This window comes from Vitis riparia, chromosome 12 (assembly GCF_004353265.1).
Source record: "Vitis riparia cultivar Riparia Gloire de Montpellier isolate 1030 chromosome 12, EGFV_Vit.rip_1.0, whole genome shotgun sequence".
Classification (NCBI taxonomy): Eukaryota; Viridiplantae; Streptophyta; class Magnoliopsida; order Vitales; family Vitaceae; genus Vitis; species Vitis riparia.
In genome coordinates, this window is record NC_048442.1 from 19874808 (window position 1) to 19897533 (window position 22726).

General features: G+C 35.7%; 4 protein-coding genes across 6 annotated transcripts; 3 read left to right on the forward strand and 1 right to left on the reverse strand.

Annotated features, from left to right (window-relative positions):
• Nucleotides 1-11: 11 nt before the first annotated feature.
• LOC117926079 (LOB domain-containing protein 2-like) lies at nucleotides 12-492 on the forward strand (the record flags this gene model as incomplete). The annotated part of the gene is made up of 1 exon (XM_034845164.1): nucleotides 12-492. A coding segment is annotated over exon 1 (408 nt), but the record flags the coding sequence as incomplete, so codon positions are not given.
• A 9800-nt stretch (nucleotides 493-10292) lies between these two features.
• Nucleotides 10293-13756, forward strand: LOC117925863 (glucosidase 2 subunit beta). The gene is made up of 5 exons (XM_034844971.1): nucleotides 10293-10546; nucleotides 11159-11272; nucleotides 12222-12317; nucleotides 12920-13102; nucleotides 13178-13756. Exons 1-5 carry the CDS (start codon nucleotides 10447-10449, stop codon nucleotides 13276-13278), a joined length of 594 nt encoding a protein of 197 aa, XP_034700862.1. The 5' UTR covers nucleotides 10293-10446; the 3' UTR covers nucleotides 13279-13756.
• A 561-nt stretch (nucleotides 13757-14317) lies between these two features.
• Nucleotides 14318-22464, forward strand: LOC117926145 (pentatricopeptide repeat-containing protein At1g06270). 3 transcript variants are annotated; one of them, XR_004653065.1, is made up of 4 exons: nucleotides 14318-14487; nucleotides 15870-17363; nucleotides 17486-17587; nucleotides 21878-22464. XR_004653065.1 is itself a non-coding variant. In XM_034845224.1 (2 exons), exon 2 carries the CDS (start codon nucleotides 15966-15968, stop codon nucleotides 16992-16994), a length of 1029 nt encoding a protein of 342 aa, XP_034701115.1. In that variant the 5' UTR covers nucleotides 14318-14487; nucleotides 15870-15965; the 3' UTR covers nucleotides 16995-17471. The 3 variants fall into 3 exon arrangements, 2 of the variants coding, with proteins under 2 accessions (XP_034701115.1, XP_034701116.1); XM_034845224.1 differs by lacking the exons at nucleotides 17486-17587; nucleotides 21878-22464 and having other exon boundaries at nucleotides 15870-17471; XM_034845225.1 differs by lacking the exons at nucleotides 17486-17587; nucleotides 21878-22464 and having other exon boundaries at nucleotides 15906-17471.
• Nucleotides 20106-21597, reverse strand: LOC117926144 (zingipain-2). The gene is made up of 2 exons (XM_034845223.1): nucleotides 21231-21597; nucleotides 20106-20794 (listed from the first exon to the last, which is right to left on the reverse strand). The coding sequence occupies exons 1-2, from the start codon at nucleotides 21580-21582 to the stop codon at nucleotides 20169-20171; spliced, it is 978 nt and encodes a 325-aa protein (XP_034701114.1). The 5' UTR covers nucleotides 21583-21597; the 3' UTR covers nucleotides 20106-20168.
• Nucleotides 22465-22726: the final 262 nt, after the last annotated feature.

Here is a 22726-nt window from a genome sequence, read left to right on the forward strand (position 1 = left end):
TCTATGCAATATCTTGCTTTCAAAAATAAAACAATTTCGAAACTTTTCGTGGGGGGTCGGGTTTAGTTTATTTGATATTGTAGAATGCAGAGGGGCAATGGCAGTCCAGCAGCATGCGCAGCATGCAAGCATCAGAGGAAGAGGTGCGACGAAAACTGCGCCTTGTCTCCCTACTTCCCTGCGAGTAAAACCCGAGAATTCCAGGCGGTACACAAGGTGTACGGGATGAGTAATGTTATAAAGATATTACGGAGTATTGAGAGCGAAGACGAGCGGAGGAGGGCGGCTGATTCGCTTGTGTGGGAAGCGTTTTGCAGGCAAACGAATCCTGTGTTGGGTTCGTATGGGGAGTTTAAGAAGGTGGTAGAAGAGCTTAAGTTTTACAAAAACCAAAATCAACAGTTGCAAGAGGCTTACGCAAGGGCATCGGAGTTGATCGGGTGGAACAGATCTAGTAATGGGATGAACACCGCCGCTGCTGGCGCCAGTGGCTGCCTGAATAATGGATTGAATTACGTGAACAATAATCGGAATTCGAAGTTAGATTCGATTAGTGCTTATGGTTATCCAAGGCAGGTCCAAATCCAAGAGGAAGTAAGGGCAGAAAGAGATGCCGCTTCTGCAGTACTTGTGGTGCCCCAGCAACACTCCACCAATGGCTTCACACAGCAATACTGCTTTCCAGGTATGTTGCCATCCAATTTCCCTGGCAAAAAGGTATTATTTTTTCTTCGGAAATCTAATCAATACCTTTCTTAATTTCTTCGCAACCAAAATCAAATCGTGGAAAAGGCAGTTTTTTTTTTTATTTTTTATTTTTTAGTTTTTACTTATTTTTTTTGGGCTGAGAATTACATCTAAATTTCTCATATAGAATTCAGAATTGATTGATGTCACATGGGGCATATAAGGAACAATCAAAAGATAGGAAGATAGAGGCGGCTACAAAAATTTCTATTAACATCCACAATTCTAAAATTGCATGGCTTTATCTTTTTATCCATAATTTTTCATCAAGTTTTCTATGATTCTAGAATGTCTATTCATCAAGTTTTCTATGATTCTAGAATGTCTACTACAATTTCCACAACTTTAATGAGTCAAGTCAGCCGCATTAATTGAGAAGAAGCTAGTCAAAATTGTTTCTCATAGGTACAATTATTGGAATGTAGGTTAAATCACACTGATGATTTCAAATCAAAGATAAGTTTAATCTTGTCTCGGTAAAATTTAATACTTATTTACTTAATAACTTAAAATTGATTTTAAGTTGAATTGTTATTAAGTTATCATCTTAAAATTTATTATTTATCTTTTACTTTAAGCATTAAGGTTGTTTGATAAAACTAACATGTTTACCTTCGTTACTTTTAACTAATGCTTATCTCATTAATTTTAACTTATATTTATTTTTATTAATTTTAAGCAATCAATTTATTTATAAAACATCCATATTTAAAGTCTTGAGAATACATAAAATAACCAAAAAAAAATATCTATTACAAAAAATGAGTTATAGATATGAAATTATAATTTATAATTTTAAAATATACTGTGATTTTTGTTAAGGCACATAAAAGAAAAAGAGTTTGAGATTAAGAATAAGTTAACTATTTTGATTTAATACTTTAACTTTAACTTATAATATTAAATTATTTTATCAAACATATTTAATTGATTGAATGACTTAAATTAAATTAAGTTGTTAAGCCATTATGTTAATTTAGCCAACACCCTCTTTAAGTCTTAACTAATGATATATTCAGAAATCTAATGAGGTGTGTTTTAATTTATTGCAGGTGAGTTGAGTTCAGTGAATGGTAGAACAATGGATAGTGTAATATGGGAAGGTGGATCATAGTCCATATGCTCCATGAATCACCCTCTTTTTTCATTGTTGTTTCATTTTCTAATGTATTGCTAGAGTCTACACTATATATTGTGTCTTCTTATTAGTTAGAAACAAAGAAAAAGGAATATGATATCATGATGGAGCATTTTATATTGCCAGCATTGGAATGAGATTTCCATGGAATTAGGCACATTTGTATAAAGATTATTATTCTAGCATGAATATATTGAAAATTGGAAACATTAATTGGTGGTTTGAATTTTTGGGCAATTTTTTGAAATATAAGAATTATCATACAAAAATTTTAGAAAAAAAAAATTATGCGATTATATATATATCTTCTTTTATTCACGATGGTGCTTTGTAAAACTTAATACTCATTACTTATTATTTAAGTTGATTTTAAGTTAAATCATACTAAAATTATTAATTTAAAACTTATTACCTAATTCTTATTTTTAAGAATCGAGGTTATTTGATAAAATTAACTTAAAATTCATTCTAAATCATCAAATTAATATATTTATTCTCATAAATTATGATTAAGGTAAAGATGGTCGAATAACAACAAAGGTAGATCGTGGAGGAAATTAAGGTAAATAAAGGTAAAAAGGTAAAATGAAGATGTGAACTTAAGAATAACATCTTTTTTTGAAACATATTTTTTTAACTTAAAAAGGTAATATATATATATATATATATTTGAAAAGCAAAAAGCTATTCTTTAAAACAATTGTCAAATAAGTGTCTTATTTGCAAATCAAAAGTACCTTACATGTTCTAAACTCAATATAATCTTCCACATATTCTAAAAATTCATCATTGTTAAGGAGAGAAATGATAAAAAAGACTATTCAAGTGGAGAAGGAAAAAAATAGTAAGAAAATGCATTCATTTATGGTTTTTGGATCCCATATTTTCTCTATGAAAGAAACAAAATTTTAAAATAATTTCGATAACAATAAACCATCATACTTAATAGAAAGAAGATCTTAGAAGTTGAGAATTAATGTTTAGTACATGAAATCTAGAACAAGATTAGAGCATACAATATGAGAATCCATTGTGGCAATATAGGTTATTTTCAATATAAAAGATACGTACATAAATTTAGATTTGGTCTAGCGGGCTTTGAATTCAAGACATTAAGAAAAACTTCTTTCAGTCCTATTCTCATTTTTTTAAGCTTTATTTATTATTTTTGAAAATAAATAAATGAAGCCTCAAGCCAAAATGAAAATTGAAATTGTAGTCTATGTTTGACCCTCTAAGTTTAAGAATTTAATAAATATAATAATATTTTTTAATAGAAATTAAAAAAAAAAAAAACTTAATGAGTGTTTATATATATATATATATATATATATATATATATATATAGATAAAAGATGTATATATAACGATAAAAGGAAGCACCAAAAGCAGTGCCCTCAAAGTATACATGGAGTATACAAAAGAAATCCAAAGGCTCAAATTGAATAGGAAGGGATAAAAGCAAAAAACATCACCTGCCATTACTTAGAGCCTAACCAATCAAAGAAACTTACAAGAGAAGAAGAAATTAAAATTATAGACACCTTAACCCAAGACCAGAGATGTACAAAAGAATTTTTCAATCTTTGGAGCGAAAGCTCCTCATTACCAAATGCTAACAAATTCATTTCCTTCTAGACTGACCAAAATATACATAAGGGGGCCATTTTCCAAGCCTTTTTACGAGCTTTCCCCACAAACGCCCTATGCCACCCAAGAAGAGTTTCCTTCACTGAACAAGAGAGAATCCAAGCCACACCAAAGAAGGAGAAAAGAAGATTTCACAGAACTTGAGTCTTTGCACAATGAAGTAAAAAGTAATCCACCATCTCTACTTCAGAGAGGCATAAAAAACACCTATTTGCCAAAGAGTGTCCCCTTCTTTAAAGTTGATCCAAAGTTAAGACTTTACCCCAAAAAGCCTCCCAAGTAAAAAAAAAACCACTTTAGGAGGCACACTTGCCCTCCAAATACTACTACTAGGGAACAAAAGAGAATATTTAGGCTCCAAAATATAATAAAGAGACTTAACTGTAAAGGTGTCACACTTTGAATCTATCTAAATCACTCTATCTTCCTCCTCTTTTTGCACCTTAAAGGCTTGGATCTTTTGCAAAAAATGCTCCACCAACTCAATCTTCCAACCATTAAACGCCCTTGAGAAAAAAGGGGTCCAACCACCCCCATCTCCATTAGGGTTCCAAACATCCGACACCCAAGTTTTCTTAGACAAAGAAATGGAAAATAATGAAGGGAATGACTCATATAGTGGCTCATTTCCACACCATTTGTCCATCCAGAATCTCACTCTCTACCCATTACTCACTTGGTAGGCTAACCTACCACACATTCACTCTTTCCTAATTGTTTTCCACAGCCCCACACCATACCTCTTACTTACTGCACAGGAGCACCATCCCTCATTCTCTTCACTATACTTGTGATTGATGACTTGCTTCCAAAAAGCCTATCTTTCATTGGCAAAATGCCAATTCCACTTAGTTAAGAGAGCTATATCCATCAGAGCTAGATTTTTCACACCCAAATCACCTTTCTTTTCCAAGCAAACCATGTTCCACCTAACAAGATGCGGTTTCTACATAAGACCTTCACCACCCCTTAGAAAATCTCTTTGAATCTTCTCCGATCTCAACCTCACTTTTCTTGGCAAGTAAAAAAGTGACATGAAATAGATAGGCATGCTAGATAAAGTGTTTTAGATTAGAGTGAGTCTTCCTCCTTTTGAAATATAATGTATCTTCCACATTGTAAACCTTTTTCGAAAACGCTCTTCAACTCCATTCCACACAGCCATTGATTTGAAAGTGGCCCCCAAAAGCAAACCCAAATAGTAGGAAGGGAGACCACCCACTTTACACCCCAACTCCAAGGTTAAGTCCTCTATATCATGCACCCTGCTCACCAGGATTAACTCGCTCTTCTCCAGATTGATTCTCAACCCTGAACAAGCCTCAAACCACATGAGAAGTTAGCTAAGATAAGTCATCTGGTCTCGAGACGCCTCACAAAACACCAAAGTATCATCCACAATTAACAAGTGCGAGATTAGAATCCCCTCGCCACTCATACTTTTCACCCTCCAACCAGATAAGTAGCCCTCACTAATAACCCTCCTCAATAAACAACTAGACACCTCCATGACTATCACAAACAAATAAGGGGAGAAAGAGTCTCATTGTCTCAATCTCCTCGAACTTTGGAAAAAACCGGAAGAAGAACCATTTATTAAAACATAAAATTTCATAATAGAGATGCACCGGTTTATCCACTTTATCCATTTCTCCCTAAAACCCATCTTTCTAAGCACTGCCATCAAGAACTTCCAATTGACATGATCATATGCCTTCTCTATGTCTGACTTACACAACATACCCCTTTCATTGCTTTTCAACCTTGAGTCTACGACCTCATTTGGAATCAAAACTATGTCTAAAATATGTCTACCATCCACAAAGGCATTTTAGGACTCCGTAATCACTTTCCCCATTACTTTTTTAATTCTATTAGCCAACATCTTAGCCAACACCTTATAGAGGCTGCCCACAAGGCTAATCGACCTAAAATCTTTTAGATCTTTTGCATATCCCTTCTTTGGGACTAAAACCAGGAAAATGACATTCAAAGATTTTACAAATTTGCCCTGCTCATGAAAGTCTCTTAAAAAAACCCATAATCTCTACATTCACAACATCCCAACAAAAAAAAACCAAAAAGCCATGGTGAAGCCATCTAGACCAGGGGCTTTGTCCATGTCTAGATCTAAGAGTGTTGCAAATACTTCTTCTTTTGAAAAAAGAATCTCCAGTCTTTCTGCCTCACTGCTAGCTAGCCCCATAAAAGATAACCCATCAATACAAGGACGTCACCTCCTTTCTTCTAAAAACAAGTTATGAAAACCCCCCACCACACTATCTTTTAAATCATTCTCCTTGGTATGCCAACAACCATTCACTTTCAGTTTGGACAACCAGTTTCTTCTACTATGAGCATTCGCCATCCTATGAAAGAATCTAGTGTTATTGTCCCCCTCCTTCAACCACACTTCCCTAGACTTCTGTCTCCAAGAGATTTCTTTCCTCAACACCCAAGTCTTATAAGACTCCCTACCCTCCTTTCTAGCTTCATAATCTTTCAGATTCAAAGCTGATCATTTCTCATTTTCATCCAAATACACAACCTATCTAAGAGTTTATCTCTTTTTAATTTTAATGAGACCAAACACTTCTTTATTCCAAGTCTTCAAAATATCTTCTAAGACTTTCAATTTTGCGTCTAAAACAAAGCTGGAGGTCCCAGTAAAACTTAAGCTCCCCCACCATGTCTTCATCTGATCTTTGAACCCCTCCTCCTCCAACCACATATTCTCAAACCTGAAAGGAGAAGGTCCTTTCTTCATGCATCTTTCTTCAAGCAAAATGGGAAAGTGATTAGAAACTGGTCTAGGTAGAACACCCTGCACAACCCTATTAAACAAGTTGTCCCAATTTTCTGTCACTAAAAATCGATCAAGCCTAGAATGGGATTAGTTATTCAACCTGCCCCTTTAAATAAAAGGACTTCACTGCAAAGGAAAGTCCCTTAGCTCCATATCCTCTACCACTTCTGAAAATCTCCTCATTGATGCAAAAAACCCATCTCCCCTACTATGTTCATCTGGAAATCTGATCATAATGAAATCCTCTCCCACACACTAAGGGTTACTCCATAAACTTCTTATTGACCCAAGCTCTTCCCAAAAGCCCTCTCTATTTCTACTGCACACCGGACCATACACACCAGTAAACACCCACACAACCCCATCCACATAGTTCTTAAAGCGACACAAAATTGCGTATTCTCATTTTTCCAAATCAACCAACTCAAATACTTTGTTATCTCAAAATACCATGATGCCTCCAACTGCACCCCTTGAATTGATTGCACTCTAGTCTAGATGTCTTCCCACCCTAAGACTACGAACAAATCCTGTAGTCATTTATTTAGTTTTGGTTTCTTGTAAACAAACCACAACCACTCTTTGAGATTTTATCACTGACTTAATGATATTTCTTTTATCTCTGTCATTTACCCCTTTCACATTCTAGGATAAAATTCTTATCTTCATTTGCACCCCGATACAAAATCCCCTCCAGAAATACCCAAACTGGTATCAACCCTAGTTTTTTTATAACTTACTGTCCACTCCAACTTCTTGAATTCCCTACTAGATTTTGAAGACATTAATTTCATCTTTCTAAACGCCCCATCCTACCCATTTTGGTCAATTCTCCCCTTCATCCTCCTCAAGAAATACAAAATTTCCTCCTCAAACCCTTCCATCGGCATACCAAGGCACCGACTAAACTTCGCAAGACAACTAGAGTTCCACCTTTCATCCCGTCTCTCCTATTCCAGTTGAAAGTCAGTCATTTCCACTATTGGACTCATATAACCTAAAACAATCGGGACAATCACTAGCTCAATCGCACTAACATTGTTAGTCGAACCCTAAGGAGGTTCTTTTCGACCATTGAGGACCAATAAATCTTCAATCGGCATTACTCGTAGAGGATCCCAGTCCATTACTCCTGCTGCTGAGCCTTTCGATCCACTGCAAGCTCCCTCCGACACCAACAAAGCTTCGTCGGGCCCCAAGAAAGGAGTAGAAGAGGAATAACCTCGAAGCCCCAAAGAAAAAAAATAGTGGTTGTGATAAACGGGATACCTGGATGCTTCATCCATCAGTGCCTCGTCAGTGAGCGTCGAACAACCAGGAAACGACCCCCCGGTGTTGAAATCTTCATCGATTAGCTCCACCTGCTCAAGCCCCAAAGCTCCCACGATGGACTTAGGAAGAGCCCTAGAAGAGAATAGCTGCCCAAAAAGGCACAGATGGGCCTTTTTTAAAATGGGCCCAAAAGGCCCCTTAGATCTCTCAACCAAGCCTGCTCCCACAGGGCTGAAGGGTTTTGAGCCCAAAGCCTAACCCGCTCCACCACTTGAGTCTAACATTTCTCTTTCTTTAAATTGCTTCCAGCCTGTTGTCCTAGACCCAAGCCCACTTAAAGCTAAGTCCAATTCAGAGCCTTTAACTGACTTACTTACTACACCAGTTGCATCCCTAATCCTTCTACCACACTCAACCTGCTCTTTTGACCCCCAATTCTGATCACGAATTTGAGTCTCTTGCACGCTTTCACCAGCGTGTGCATCACCCACACTTTCATTCCTAACCTCACGCCCAACTCTTTTGTGAAAAATAGACCTTGACATTACCTGAGAAACCCAAGGAGGTGTTTCCCACCATAGACGAACTACCCAACAAGTATGACCGACCACCACCTACAATGACCCTGGCATATTCTTCCTAGAGGCTCTCACCAGGATGCGAGCCCATTGTAACTGAGAAAAAAAAAAGTTTTTTCCTCATCAACTACTATAAAACCCCCATAGCTCTCTCCAATTCTCTTGAACACCTTTCCACTCCAAAGGTAAGAGGAAGTCCTACAACCCTCACCCATACTTCCTTGGCATGGCTCTCATTCCAAAAACACCCCACTTCAGGTCTCCATCTTTGCAAGAGGAACTCTCTTTAAATCGTCTGTTGCCCCTTAAAAGCACCCAATCAACTTCACATTTATTTTCAAACTCAAATAGCACAAGGGCCCCACCCAACCTGGATATTTTTAAACCTCCCCTTAGAAATCAACTTGCAAGCGTCCATCCCTTTAAGGATGATAAAGGAGGAACTGATTCAAAACTGTCACCAAAACAGCCAACCAAGCAACGACTTAACTGCTATTCTCTACAAAGAAGTTATAGGTCCCCTAAATGCACCCATAAAGACTCTCCTAACTCCCATGTCTTCTTCACTCTCGTGACTTCTGCATACGTTCATTTTCCTTTCTCTTTCCCTTTGAAACCACACCCACCATTTTCAGGAGGTGGAAAACACTCGGACAAGTATTGCTCAGAGCTAGAGTGGAGACTCCTAGGGCCCTTAACTTCTTAGACTACAGGAACCACGCCCCTACTAAACCTTTTACCTTTGGAAATACAAGACAATACTTCTTAACTTCCACATCTCACACCGAATAGAGTAAAAACCTACCAGTTTCATTTGAACGACACTCTAACCTAAACTTTCTTCCTCTATCTTCTCAAACTTTTAGACACCTCGAACTTGACTATCCTCTACACCAAGCTTTCACACCTTCCAACAGATAGCTCAAACTCTTTTATCCAAATCTTATCCAAGAAGAAAAGCCTTTACTCCTTTCTAAAATAATCCCTATTGGCTTACCTCGGACCACTTCAATGGAGATTTCAAAGGTCTTGGATTCTACTGCAAACCAACACTTTCCACCTTTCAAACCTCCTCTCACCTCCGAGGAAACAATCATCTCACATTTTCATCTCAACAAGTTTTAGTAGATATGACATGTTTTTACAATGAACCCGACATATTTTATAAAAAAGAAAATCTATAAAATAACCTTAATGAGTGTTTAATAAACTAATTTAATAACTTAAAATGATTTAATAACTTAATTTAAGTCATTAAGTAAATTAAAGATGTTTTATAAAATAATTTAATGGTATTACTTAAAGTCAAAAATAATTTTAAGTAATTAGTAAAAACAATTAACTTATTTTTAAGTTTATTTATTCGTTTTACTTTTTTTAACCTTATTTGTCATAGTTATCTCTATGATCTTTTTTACTACTCTACAACCTTTATTGTTATTTGATCTCATTTGCTATAGTTATAATTTATGAGAATAAATATGTCAATTTAGTGATTTAAAATAAATTCTATGTTAATTTTATCAAACAACCTTAATAACTTAAAGTGACTTACTAACTAAATTTAAGTTATTAAGTAAATTAAATATATTTAGTAAAATAACTTAAATGATAAGATTTAAAGTTAAAAACAACTTCAAGTAATAAATAAAAATAATTAACTTATTCTTAAATTCATATTTTCATTTTACCCTTATTTGTTTTAGTTACTTATACGATCTCTTTTGTTATTCCATGACCTCCATTATTACTCGACTTTTTTTTTCTTAATTATAATTTATAAGAATAAAAATTTTAATTTGATGATTTATGATAAATTTTAAATTAATTTTATTAAATAATCTTAATATTTAAAGTACAAATTAAGTAATAAGCTTTAAATATGTAATTTAATTATAATTTAATTTAATCATTAAATAATAAATATTAAATTTTACCAAACATTCCCGAGTCTTATAATTGAAGTTGCCAAATTTCCATCCCTAATCTTTTTCAAAAATTATTTATTTCTACAAACTTCCCAAAGGTGACAATTTTGGAAACCTGTCAAAGGATCGTATATTATTATTTATTATTTTTTTTTGTTATTTCTCTCCAAGCTCAATTCAAATTCCGCTAAGCTAAAATTGAGTTCGTCTACGAAGACTACGATGATCTTGATTCTTGACTGGGGTTCACTGGGTTGACTCGTCTTCTGCAATGAAGGGAGGATGCTGTAAAAAGTCAGAGACAACCTCTACGATTCTGCAATTGCCATGGAGCCAAGTCTTTGTTTCTTCTTGATTGCTCTCATCTCCGCTTTCTTCCTCATCACCTATTCTTCGGCTTTACCTATACTTGGAATTCACCCGTTAGGTTCTCTCTTCCTTCCTCTAAATTCTTTGGAAATTTTCAGGTGTATGACATATCATCTGGGTCTCTCTCTAAGCAATTCACATGGATGCGAATCTCACTCTCTCTGCTTGAACCCTTATAAAAGAGCATGCCCTGATTTGGAAATGAAATATTACTATCACTCTCCTTAAACCGTATCAATCGGGTTTTTCTGAAAGATAATAGAGCATACCTAGATCTCCATATTGCAAGTTACTACTCTCTTCTCAAACCCTAATAATTGGGGTTTTTGGACATAGTGGAACATGCCCATATCTCCGAATTTCATGTTACACAATCTGTTTCTCTTCTTAAACCCTAACAATTGGTTTTTTCAGATAACCAGGCATACCCAGATCTCCTAATTGCATGTTTCTGCCTGCCTTTCTTCTCTCTTCTTAAACCCAAATAATTGGGTATTTTAGGGGAGAATAGAACATACCCGGATCCCCACATGGCATGTTTATGCTACTCTCTCCTTAGACTAAAAAAATTGGGGTTTTAGAGATAATAGGGCATATCCGGGTTTCCAATTGCTTGTTACCTTGGATTTTTGTTTGTTTGATTGAATTGAGATAGTTTATGTTGTTCCAGATGAGAAGTACTATGCCTCACAGGCGATCAAGTGCAAGGATGGGTCGAAGTTCTTTAACAAAGCCCGAATCAATGACAATTTCTGTGACTGCATTGATGGAACGGATGAGCCTGGTATCATTCAAAAACTACAATTCTATTGGTTTCTCATGGAGAAATTTTGCAACAAATGTGGAATCTTAACTGCAGAATTATGAATTTCTGTTGTGCAGCCTGTGGCAACAAATGATTAATCCTTTCTAAGGAGGAAAAAGAAATTTCTTGGGCATATACATGCTTTTGTAAACTTTAGAAACTTGAGAAATCATTTGTGAGAATCAAATAGGATGAGACAGAGAATTTGGAAATTTTGGAATCTATTTGTTTTGCCTTGCATAATAATGTTTTCATTTTTTGGCAACACTGGACGGAAATGATGTAGAAAACTCATTAGAAGTTCATCTCTTGCATGTGTTTTGGAAAGCTCTTCCAATGTTTTATTTTTTATTTTTTTTATTTTTATTTATTTTTTTTTCAGTTAGATGTAAAAAATTCATTTTGTTGGTTCAAAATTTTGGTAGGAAAAAGCGACAGTACAATAAGAAAACAATCTTTATTTGAAATCCAAGAGGCATCAATTCATTTTTTGTTGGGTTTAAAGTATGCTATACTTTAGCTTCTGTCTTTCGATGTGTCTTTGCACCTGTTGAAATTTGGCCCTGGAAGTTTCAGAACCTATGAGATTCAAATATCTATTCATCTGTCATGTTGAGAGAAAATGTATGTATAAAGAACTCCATTTCCTCATAATTTTGGCCCTTTCTGACAACCTGAGTGCTCATATCATAAGTGTACAGCTAAAGTTCAATCTCAAAACAATATTGCTTTTAATAGTCTTCCTATTTTAGTTTAGTGTACAGATTTTAACAAGATAGGGTTTATCATATTTTCCTTTGTATCTATCATGCGCTGCAACTTAAATCTATTGAAAATCAAGGATTATTATTATTTTTAAATTCTGGATTGATATTATTTTCGAATTGTTCATGTCTCAGTGAATTTTTTGGCATTCTTATTTTTGTAGGAACATCGGCTTGCCCTGCTGGAAAATTTTATTGTAAGAATGTGGGAAGTACACCAAAGTTTTTGTTTTCTTCTCAAGTGAATGACCATTTTTGTGGTAAGTGTTACTTGTTAGGTTACTTCTCTTTATAAGCATAACTAGTTGAGACATCTTTGATTACTTCCTTTTGTATGGGTAATTAGATGTATAGTCAAGTGGGCCGCAGCCTAGGTGCCAACATCTTGCCCTCAAATTCAATTTTTCTATATTCATACTCATTGGCCATTACAAGCTTCATTTCATCTTAGTTTCAAATGGCTTCTTCCTGGAATCACATGCATCATTTGTTACATTCCAATGAAAGACCATTTAGAATTAAAGATTGAATGGCTTACTCTGAATAGGGAAAAAAAATGGAATAGCCAAGAGATGACTCCTAAGGTTTTGAAAATGTCTATGTTTTGCATGTTTTGCTGCCTCGTAGTTGATCTAAGATATTAGCATCTGATATATCACCCTTTTTGAGTTGACCTGGTGGACATAGTCTGTGTTAGTAGCACAGAATTCTTTAGCAGTTAACCCGATTTATCTTTATACTGCTACCTGTATAGCCTGACATTCAAGATTTGTTTCCAAATTTTTTTTTTGTGATCAGTGAAACTTAGATATGTTCTTATGACTTCAATTTAATTTTTAGTTGCCAATTCATTTCTTTGTAGATTGCTGCGATGGGAGTGATGAGTACAGTGGTAGCATCAATTGTCCCAACACATGCGTCATGGGTGGGGATGTTGAATACCAGACTAAAAGTCATGTTTCAGCGATCGGTGAAGTGGATCCTATTGATGTGAAAGAAGCTAAGACTAAGCTTAATTTAGAGGATCAGATTCATAAACTTACAGGTATTGTATTTCATTTGTGGTAGTTTTGGTGCAACTGAAAACTGTCTCTCATAAGTTGGGCTTTGGTGATTGCAGGGTTGAAGATAGTGATAATTCTACAGGTGGTTCTTATTGGTTGTGTGCTGGGTTTTTGCCTCTTCCGTCGGCGTGCCAGGTCTAGAAGGCGTTATCGTTGAGAAAACCCACCTTGAGCTATGAGGCTTCAAGTCTTACATGCAGATCAGCTGATCTTCCAAGCCACTGCTTTTTTGAGTGCAACCATTCTGATTTCTTGTGGCATGATCCAATCCGGAATTGATTTAGAAGCCGACTACATTAGTTTTTAGAAACAGTACATGATCTGGCAAGGAGCAGAACAACAGATGTACATTCTGCACCCCTGGAAACAAACTATATTATTAGAGTTATGGATTGTCTATTTGCATTTGAGGAATTCGAAATGATCTTTTAGTAATGAATTTCTTTGCCTTTCTGGTTCTGTGCTTGTACCTCATAGATTGAGAATGTAAGGGTCTGCTGATTTGTCTTTCAAGCTTGTTACCCTGTGTTGGAGCGACTTTTGCAAAGTCGAAAGTTCTTTTTTAAGTTCAACAAGACTTCCTATGTTGTTTAACTAATTTTAATTTTGTTCAAGGAGTTTGTCATGTTTCTTTTGATAGAAGTTTTATTTGATTTATGCAAGAAGTTTTTTCATGTTTGATAAAAATGTTATAATATTAATATTGTTTTGCTCTTCGATGGTCACCAATTCGAGTCCCTTTAGGGCCATTAGAGTTTTATCCGATTGTTAACTTCAGAATCCTGTGGGATTAGTCGAGGTACCTATAAGCTCGCCTAGCCTAGACATCCATGGATATAAAAAAAAAATAAAAAAATTACAATGTTAATATTGTCTTTTAAAGATTGTAACGTTGGTTTGAACTTTAAGCCAAAAATTGAAGTTATCCCAAACGGACCCTATGTATAGCCATAAACCAGTCTAATAATGAATTTACCACAACCCAAAATTTCATTCAATCTTATTTGTTATCCTTACCACCTCGTTTTTTAGTACAAATTAATTGATGAGTGTCATTGGCTTCTGCGTTGTATAAATATCCGGGGAAATCAGAGTGTAAAATGTCTTTTTCAAGATGTCACCCATACCCATAGGTCCAAGCTCGGCCCAAAACCTTTGGGCCCAACAAAAACCATGAGGGCCTTTGCCCAGACCAGGCCATTTACACTCCTAACCAGCCATGTTATTGGTTCCAAAGATCGGAGGTTAGGATTCGGCTAAAGTTGAATTGGGAAGTGCTCATTATTCTTAGCCTCAGAGACCGTTGGGCATGCAATCAAATCTAGACCCAGGAATCCACAATTCTATTTGGGTCTAATCCATGAGGGTACTCTCTTTGAAGTTCATTTTCTTGCTATGAATCATAGTATGGTTTCTGTTTCATGTGTTGAGCATCACCTGTTCGATACTTTTCCTCTGTGACATCTGGGTTTTCGCTTAAGGCAGAGAGGGAATGGAGTGGGCACGAGCCAACTATTCAGAAAAAGAATTGAAACCCACCATTTGATGCATGATATATTAATGTAGCATCCGCTCAAAATTTTTAACATGCTAGTTATTGAGCTGATGCATAAGAACTTGTCATTGTTATTGCCCATTACCCTCTCTTCCACCTTTGGTATGCTTGGCATATATGCTGGATGCAGTAAACAAAATGGAATTGAGAAACCCTTTTCATTCCAGTTCCAACTAACTTCTATAAAGATCACTTCAAGGACTTGAGGGTTTTTTATTTTTATTTTTATTTTTTTATTTATTGTAAGCATGTTTACCAGCGAGCTAAAAGGTTGGCTAAATGTATTAACTAGTTAAACAACATTTGTTTCGTTACAGGAAGATTTGATCTAAGAACTTTGTGTCTGATTTTTGTTGTATCTATAATGAAGACATGTATGGTGTATCTTTCTCTTGACAATGTAAATTTCAGCTTTTAAATGAACCATATATATATATATATATATATATTATTTTTTTTTAAGAAAAAAGGATGATCACTTTGAAGTGGATTTTTTTTTTTTTTTTTTTAACAACTATGGAGAACCTTTTTTCTGGGGGCTTTTGAACATTTTTGTTTTTATTTTTGTATACTTGTGTGTGTGTGTGTGTGATCTCTATACCTGCTTCAAAAGTCTTCATATATGTGTAATTCAGAAGGAGGTTGCATACTAAATTCTTGAAAATCTGTAGGCTATGCAAGTATTGACTAGCTTCTAAGCATGGGGCCTTTGGTTGATTAGCTTGACATGGGTAGTGGCATTAAGACAATAATCTTTAATTTTGATTCAGTGCAGGAAAGAAGTTGTTCAATAACTCATTATTTCACTTGTTGGTTATTATTATTATTTGTTTTTACTTTCTTTTCTGAATTGCTTATAGGCATTTTCTTTCTTTTCTTCTCCTTCTTGTTAAGCGGGTTTCTTATGGAAATTTTCTTTCCATACAAATAATATATCTTGCAAATTCTAACCTTGAGGAAATGAGGCAACCAGATTTTTGTGGTCCTTAAAAAGTGCAGAGATGCAGCTTTCTACAATTTTAAATTTCACTTATGTTCAAATTCTAATAGTTTCCAAGACCATAATATTCCTTGACATGTATGGTCACTCTGCAGGAAATCTTTAGATCTATCATAACATGTTTTTATTAAAATATTCATTTTGCTAAGTAATTGCTTAACATATGCCATTGTTTCTGGTTCATTTTTTCCAGCTACCAACTTTTATGGAAGCATATAAACCTCTGCAGGTTCCATGTTTTGACATACATGCTTGCTCACTGGCAAATTAATGTCTTACACACTCAAAAATGGCAATTGGAGCAACAAAACTATGCAGATCTCTCTTTCATTTTCATTATTCTCTCCGCCAAATTTCTTCAATTCATTCAATCACTTCATCACAAACACTCGAAGAATCTATTAAAGCTGCAGTTGAATCCAAAACCTACCAGAAAATTCCTGACCTTCTCATCTCAGAACAAACTTGCCTAAACCCGAATCCCTTCTCATTCCTCTCTACCTTCTCCCAGAACCTCAGAACCCAGGTTGTTGATGAAATTTTACAATCTTTTATCCCTCTCAGACCACGCTCTCGCTCCCAGATTGCATATGCCTGCCTCCTCTCTTTCACACTCCAAAGCCCCAATCCCCTCCCTCTTGCTCTTGCAATTCTCCAACGTACTCTTCGCTCTGGCTGCATTCCTGTCCCCCAAACCCACCTTCTTCTCTCCTCTGCATGGCTTAGCCGACGACGACAATCTCATTCTGTCTCTAATATCCTATCAGAAATGCAATCAATTGGATATTACCCTGATTGTGGCACCTGCAATTACCTTATTTTATCCCTCTGTGCTATTGATCAGTTGGTGGAAGCTGTAATAGTTTTGAAGAGCATGGGTCAGGTGGGATGTATCCCTGATTTAGAGGGTTATGGGTCTGTAATTGGTGCAATGTGTGCAATGGGGAGGACCACCGATGCGACAGAATTGATGAAGGAAATGGTGGCAAAAATTGGATTGACACCAAGGCAAGGAACAGTGTTGAATCTGGTGGCAGCTTTGCGGGCAAAGAAAGAGATTTGGAAAGCAGTTGAGATGATTGAGTTCTTGGAGGGAGAGGATTTCAATGCTGGGTTTGCAAGCTATGAGTCGGTGCTAGAGGGGTGCTTGGCATGTCGTGAGTTTGTCTTGGCTGGAAAGGTTGTGATGGGGATGACAGCAAGAGGATTTATTCCATATATTGGGGCCAGACAGAAGGTGGTTGAGGGGCTGGCTAATCTTGGTGAGTGGAAACTTGCTTTGGCTGTGAGGCAAAGATTTGCAGATTTGAGATCTTAAGTCCTTAACATTCCAAAGAGAGAAGGGAATGAATACATACTGCAATGACTAGGAGACATTGGTATCCTGACTTCATTTATAAGATGATCTATCCTTAGTTGGCTGTGCAGTAGTCTGAGGTCATTGATTACTGGTCCTGCTTTTCCATAAATTGGTCAAGAGGGAGTTGGGATGAATCTGTTGCCAAATTCCATTACAGCTTGACAGACAGTTTTGTGTATTCTTTTTGTTGTTATATACTATTTGTAACAACATGATGAATTGGTAGGAGAAAAAAGGGTCAGATTTGCTCAATTATACAGAAATTTGAGTTGAACATTGCTGGCTTGGGATCATGTAGCCAGGATTTCTCATTTGCTAGCATGTCCGGTGATTTTCTTTCTTTTTTGTTTGCACAGCCTTCCAGGTTGTTCTGTTCTTTATCATCTTCATAACTATTCTGTTACATCAGGTCTTTGTAATTGTCACTTCCTTTAATTCTTCTTGTGCAGCTATTCTGTCAGGTTCGTCTTTGACCGATCAGGGAGTTTGTGTAACCAACTATTCAGCTGGGAATGGTGGGACTTAAAGCTTGCACCTTGCCACCATTACAAGTAAGAATTTGGTCACTATTTATTATTCATTTTTATGTTTTGTCTATGGTTTGGTTCAAGTACTCTAAGTTTCCAATCAAAGGTAATCCAGATTGTTTATGGAAGGATTAGACCCCTCGATTTACCTCCAATGAGTTGGTTAGAGGACCTTGTCCCCCTGATTCCAAAATTCTTAAATTCACCACATATGATGTCTGGGAATTTTTTGTATCCACTTCACCAAATATCTCTACCATTTTCTCTCTTCAACCCATCTAAGCACTTTTGAAGTGAGATATCTCCAATTTAATAATTTTTGTCTCAGTAAAAGTTGATCAATCCCACACACAAATATAATTAATCATACATTGAATACAGGATTTAGCGTGGAATACCCACCTATTCAGTTGTCTGAAACTCTATTGATATAAAAAGCTATGGATGGTTGATCAACCACAAATAATCCTCTAAATCTGAAACAAATGAATACAACTTTACCTGATTCGAATGTACCTACTTACCATAGTTTTATACCATTCAACACCTACACTCTTTCTTCATGTTGTCGATGCAGCACCTTATGCTTCTTAGCAAAAACCTCAACACCATGCTGAGACTAGTGGATCGAATACCTTTTATTGTCAAAAAGATTTTTCAAGATTGCTTTTGAAAGGTTAAGAGTTGGAGTATTGAGGCTACAGGGGATGGCTAATCTCTTATGCATCATGTTCAATGGAATGAATCTAAGTATTTATACCAAAAACTTAGAGCATAGATTTGGAAAACCATTCTAATGTTAATTTTACAAAAATGTCCAACAGAATAAAATCGCAAAAAATAAGTCCAATGTTCGAATGACCTGAAGGGAACATTTGAACATTGTATGGAACATTTGAATGTTCCCGAACTTAGTGTTTGAATGCCCTGTAGAACATTTGATTGCTCCTACTTGATATTCGAATGCCTTACCCCATATTTGTGTTCAAAAATTTCTTTCTCATGCTTTTCTTCAACATTAACACCCATTTATCTTTCATAGCCATTTCTTATACTTCAATAATCCCAAATACATAAATACCTCAAGAAATATCAACTTTGAAATAGCTCAAAGTTGAATGGGAACTGATAATACCCTTGGAAGTATGATGCATCAGATTCAATAAGAATTGGAATAAAATTGTCAACCTAATACTAATACATCAACAGCAAGTATCATAGTGGCGTAGCCAATGTTAGAGAGTCATGAGTCTTTCACTTAACGTCACATAACCAAGATAGTTCTAATTAGCATGGTATTGGGAGTTTTCTATCTCTGTACTACAACACATTGTTGTAACCATACTGGTGTAGGACAACCAACAACCCCATGGTGGTTCCTTACAAGCAAATGAAGTGGGCTAAGGCTTAAATCTTTTAGGATGTAAAAAGAGGAGCAAGGAATAAAATTATGACAACAGAAAAAGGAAAATAAAAGGTAGCAAAAGAAAAGATAAAGAAGAAAAGGTAGAAAACCTTAGTACTAAGGCCCTAGTACTCTCACCCAGAAGAAAAACAATGGACTCTCATCATTGGAAATTTCAAGGTTTGCATAAAAATTCATATTATTAATCATTCATTCATTAATGTCTTGGTTAAGATCAAATATCCTTATTTATAGGTTTCAAGAAACTCAAACTTGAAAAATTATAGAAACAGAAACCTAATGTATATGGTAATGTATCATTACTCCTAAGCCAATCAAATATATATAGATAATTTACCATTTCCTTTTTTAAATTGTCTCAATAAAATCTAACTCAATTGATTTTTTCTTTTCCTCAATAAAATCACTTTCATCTCTAATTAAGGTTCTTTTGGGAGAAAATATATCAAAGATGAATATTAACATTCATATTTTATGGCCCCTATAAAAACAGTGTTTTTGAGATCAAAATAAATGGGAGAGCTTGAAATTAATGAGATCTATAATTCATGAACATCTAAATCCTGTCTTTTCAAAAGATATCTAAATCCCCTATCTTCAATGAGATATCTAAATTCCATGTACAAGGGATACAGAAAAAGAGATTGGATAAGTTATTCTTCCCACATATCCAATCTAATCCTCGACACATTATGAAAAATATCCTACCCAAGCTCTTGTCCAGCATAACAAAAATGGCTTATGTGAATTGTTTCCTGAAGACTCTGAACTTCATTCTGGCCACATCAATGTTACCTTTTCAATACTGGGTCAGAAAGTCCAATGCAAATGATTGAGTTGGTCTAGGGTAATGTCAAATTGATCCAACCATAACCATGTTGCCACTCTAATGATCACATATATAATAGCTAAGAGGTACTACCAGAAAGAAAGGTTGATGTTTGCATTCTTTTCCTCCTCATTTACTAGTTTTTATGTTGTATCAGAAAATGTTTTGCAGGAATTGTAAAAAGAAAATTAAGAAAAAAGATGAATATTGTGTATCAAAGAACTAATGTTTATCAAGCAATTATTTATTTAGTTATTTATCATCTGCTTGAGAAATAACACTTGATCTTATGATAAGCTTGTCTGTATCCAATTCCCTTTTCATATTTTACTTCTATTTTACATAAATAACTATGAGGAGGAACCAGCTTCACCTACCAGACTTACGGCCTTGATGGGGTAGCTGGCCTCCATGGCAATGCCACAAATGCCTTCATCATCTCTGGAGTCGCGTATCATCCTTGCATAGCCAGCTTCCCCCCAACCTGTGCCCCATGAATTCTTCACTAGCCAATATTTTTTACCATTATCTTCTCCATAGCCAATTACTGTTACTGCATGGTTTAGTTGCTTCCCACAAAAGCCATTGAAGATCCCTTTGGAATAGAGCTGGAATTCATAACCACCAGCATCAATTGCGACAGATACAGGTTGTTTAGCTACTGCAGCTTGTAATATCTTCTCATTATTGGGAGGAACTGTCTCATAGCCACTGATTTTCACCACATGGTTTGCAGCTTTGTCTTTGTTACAAATGCCTTGTTCTCCTATGTAAGGATAATTTCTTGCAGTGGTGATGCCGTCATTTTGTTTTATGAATTTAAATGCGTTCACCATGTATCCACCATTGCAGCCTTCATTCCCACTGTCAATATCGCAGTCTAAGAGCTCTTGTTCGGACAGAGACACCAATTTCCCTGTTCTGATCTTGTTGATGCCTTCCACGGCTGCCACAGTAGAGAATGCCCAGCAACTTCCTGTATCAAAAGGTAGGTGCCATCAGATCTCCCTCAAGTAAAACCATAGCATTAAGACTTCCACAACAATAACTGAAATTTCAACTAGTCTGGAGTGTCTAAGATCATATTCAGCTTAGGATTTCGGCTTTCTCCTGTCACCTAAAAATGTGTTTGGAGTTGAACTTCATTGGAGAATCACTTCTAGTGATTACGCCAATGATCTCAATGGCATATTTCTGGTTTCATTTGTAAAGGGTTTGGTTATCTATTTCTAACTCAAGAAGGCCAGTTTGTCCCAGAAGCAGGTGATAGACCATCTTGTAGGAAAAATTGTAATGGCCTGAAGTCATTTAGGTGGATCTGAATTAGAAACCTAAGCAAATATCTAGTTGTGGAGTTAAATAGATAACTAGAAGTCATTCTTCGGTTTTAAAAACCAAGGAAAAAGTTGTACCACATTCCCCTTGATTCTTGACTGGAGTTACAGCACCCATTTTCCTCCAATCCACACTTCTTGGCAAAACCTCACTTCTCTCACGTTTGAAGCTGCTTTGGTTCTTCCTTGAGGTCTCTGATGTTCCAAGACCCATGTAGAGAGCTTTATACTCTTCATTTGTCATATCTGCAAATTGGTTGTCAGTGAGTGTAAATGAGAAGTTTTGAGCATTGATGTAGTTGATGAACTGAACATTGGATTGGTAAATCCCAAAATGCTGTTGCCATTCATCTCTGTTCTTGTACCTTCGGCCATGTTGTACCAGCCACCTTTCATACCTTTTCTCCATGTCGCTCATTTCAGACTCCATAGGCTCATGTTCCTCAGAAAATGCACTCCAAGATACTCCAACAGTCCACATAATTAGAAGAGCGAAGTAAACATTCCTGCAGAACATAGCTGTCTTCATAGTTAGTTTGGATGTAGATGGAGAATGAAAGCTTATGCCTCTGAGTGACTATTAATGCAGATTAGAGCATGAGAAATTTTACATAAACTATTGGTTGTATCAGCTACATGTTGCTGTACTGATTTATCCTTTTCAGTCTCTTTAGGTTTCTTGTTTCGTTTATGTTGCTCATGCTTTTTGTGCTTGTGAGTTTCAGTCTGTGAAGTCTTCTATGTTTCATTTTTGGTTTGTGGTTTATGTCGTTTCGTCCATGGCTTTTGCAGCTGCGGGCAATAGACGTGCAGGTGAGTTGATTGTTATGTTAGATTTTCTACCTGCTTCCTCTATCATAGATATTATTTGCTTGGGGACTTTAAAAGGTGTCTACATGATTAAGAACAGTCCATTATTTATGTTAAGTCAAAAACTTTTTCATCCAACTGATATGGGGTATCACAAACACAGTTTGGAATTCTTGACTTTGGGTCGGGTTGGACTCCTAAATCTCACCAGGATGATGCTCACACAAATGTCATGGACAGATGAACGCACCCAACACGAAATGAGTTCAATACAAAATGCAGGAAGCCATTCCATTCAAGTTTGTTAACTAGGACGCTCTGTGTTGATAAAAATCTTGTGTTGCGTACATATGGCTGTTGGGTCATTAGCTTTTGTCTCATCTCCAATATAGTATATGGTCTTGTCCGATTCGATTGAAGGGAATAATAGAGCTGTGCCACATTGCATAATAGATTCAGTACCTTCAACAATGGAACAGTGCCATGATAACTTTTACTATTAGAGCATTCCTCTAAGATCCAAAAATTTTAAAATCCCTTGCATGGTGGAGAAAAAAGTACTCAAGAAAGAATAAAAATATTAAAAAAAATTATTTTCTTACGTTTGTTTTTATTATAAAAAAATATGAAAGAAAATTAAATATTAAAATTAGTATATATATATATATATATATATATATGTATTTTTTAAAATTATTTGATCTTTATATAAAAAAATTAAATCAATGAAAAAAGTTCAAAGTAGGATATTAAGGTAATTAATT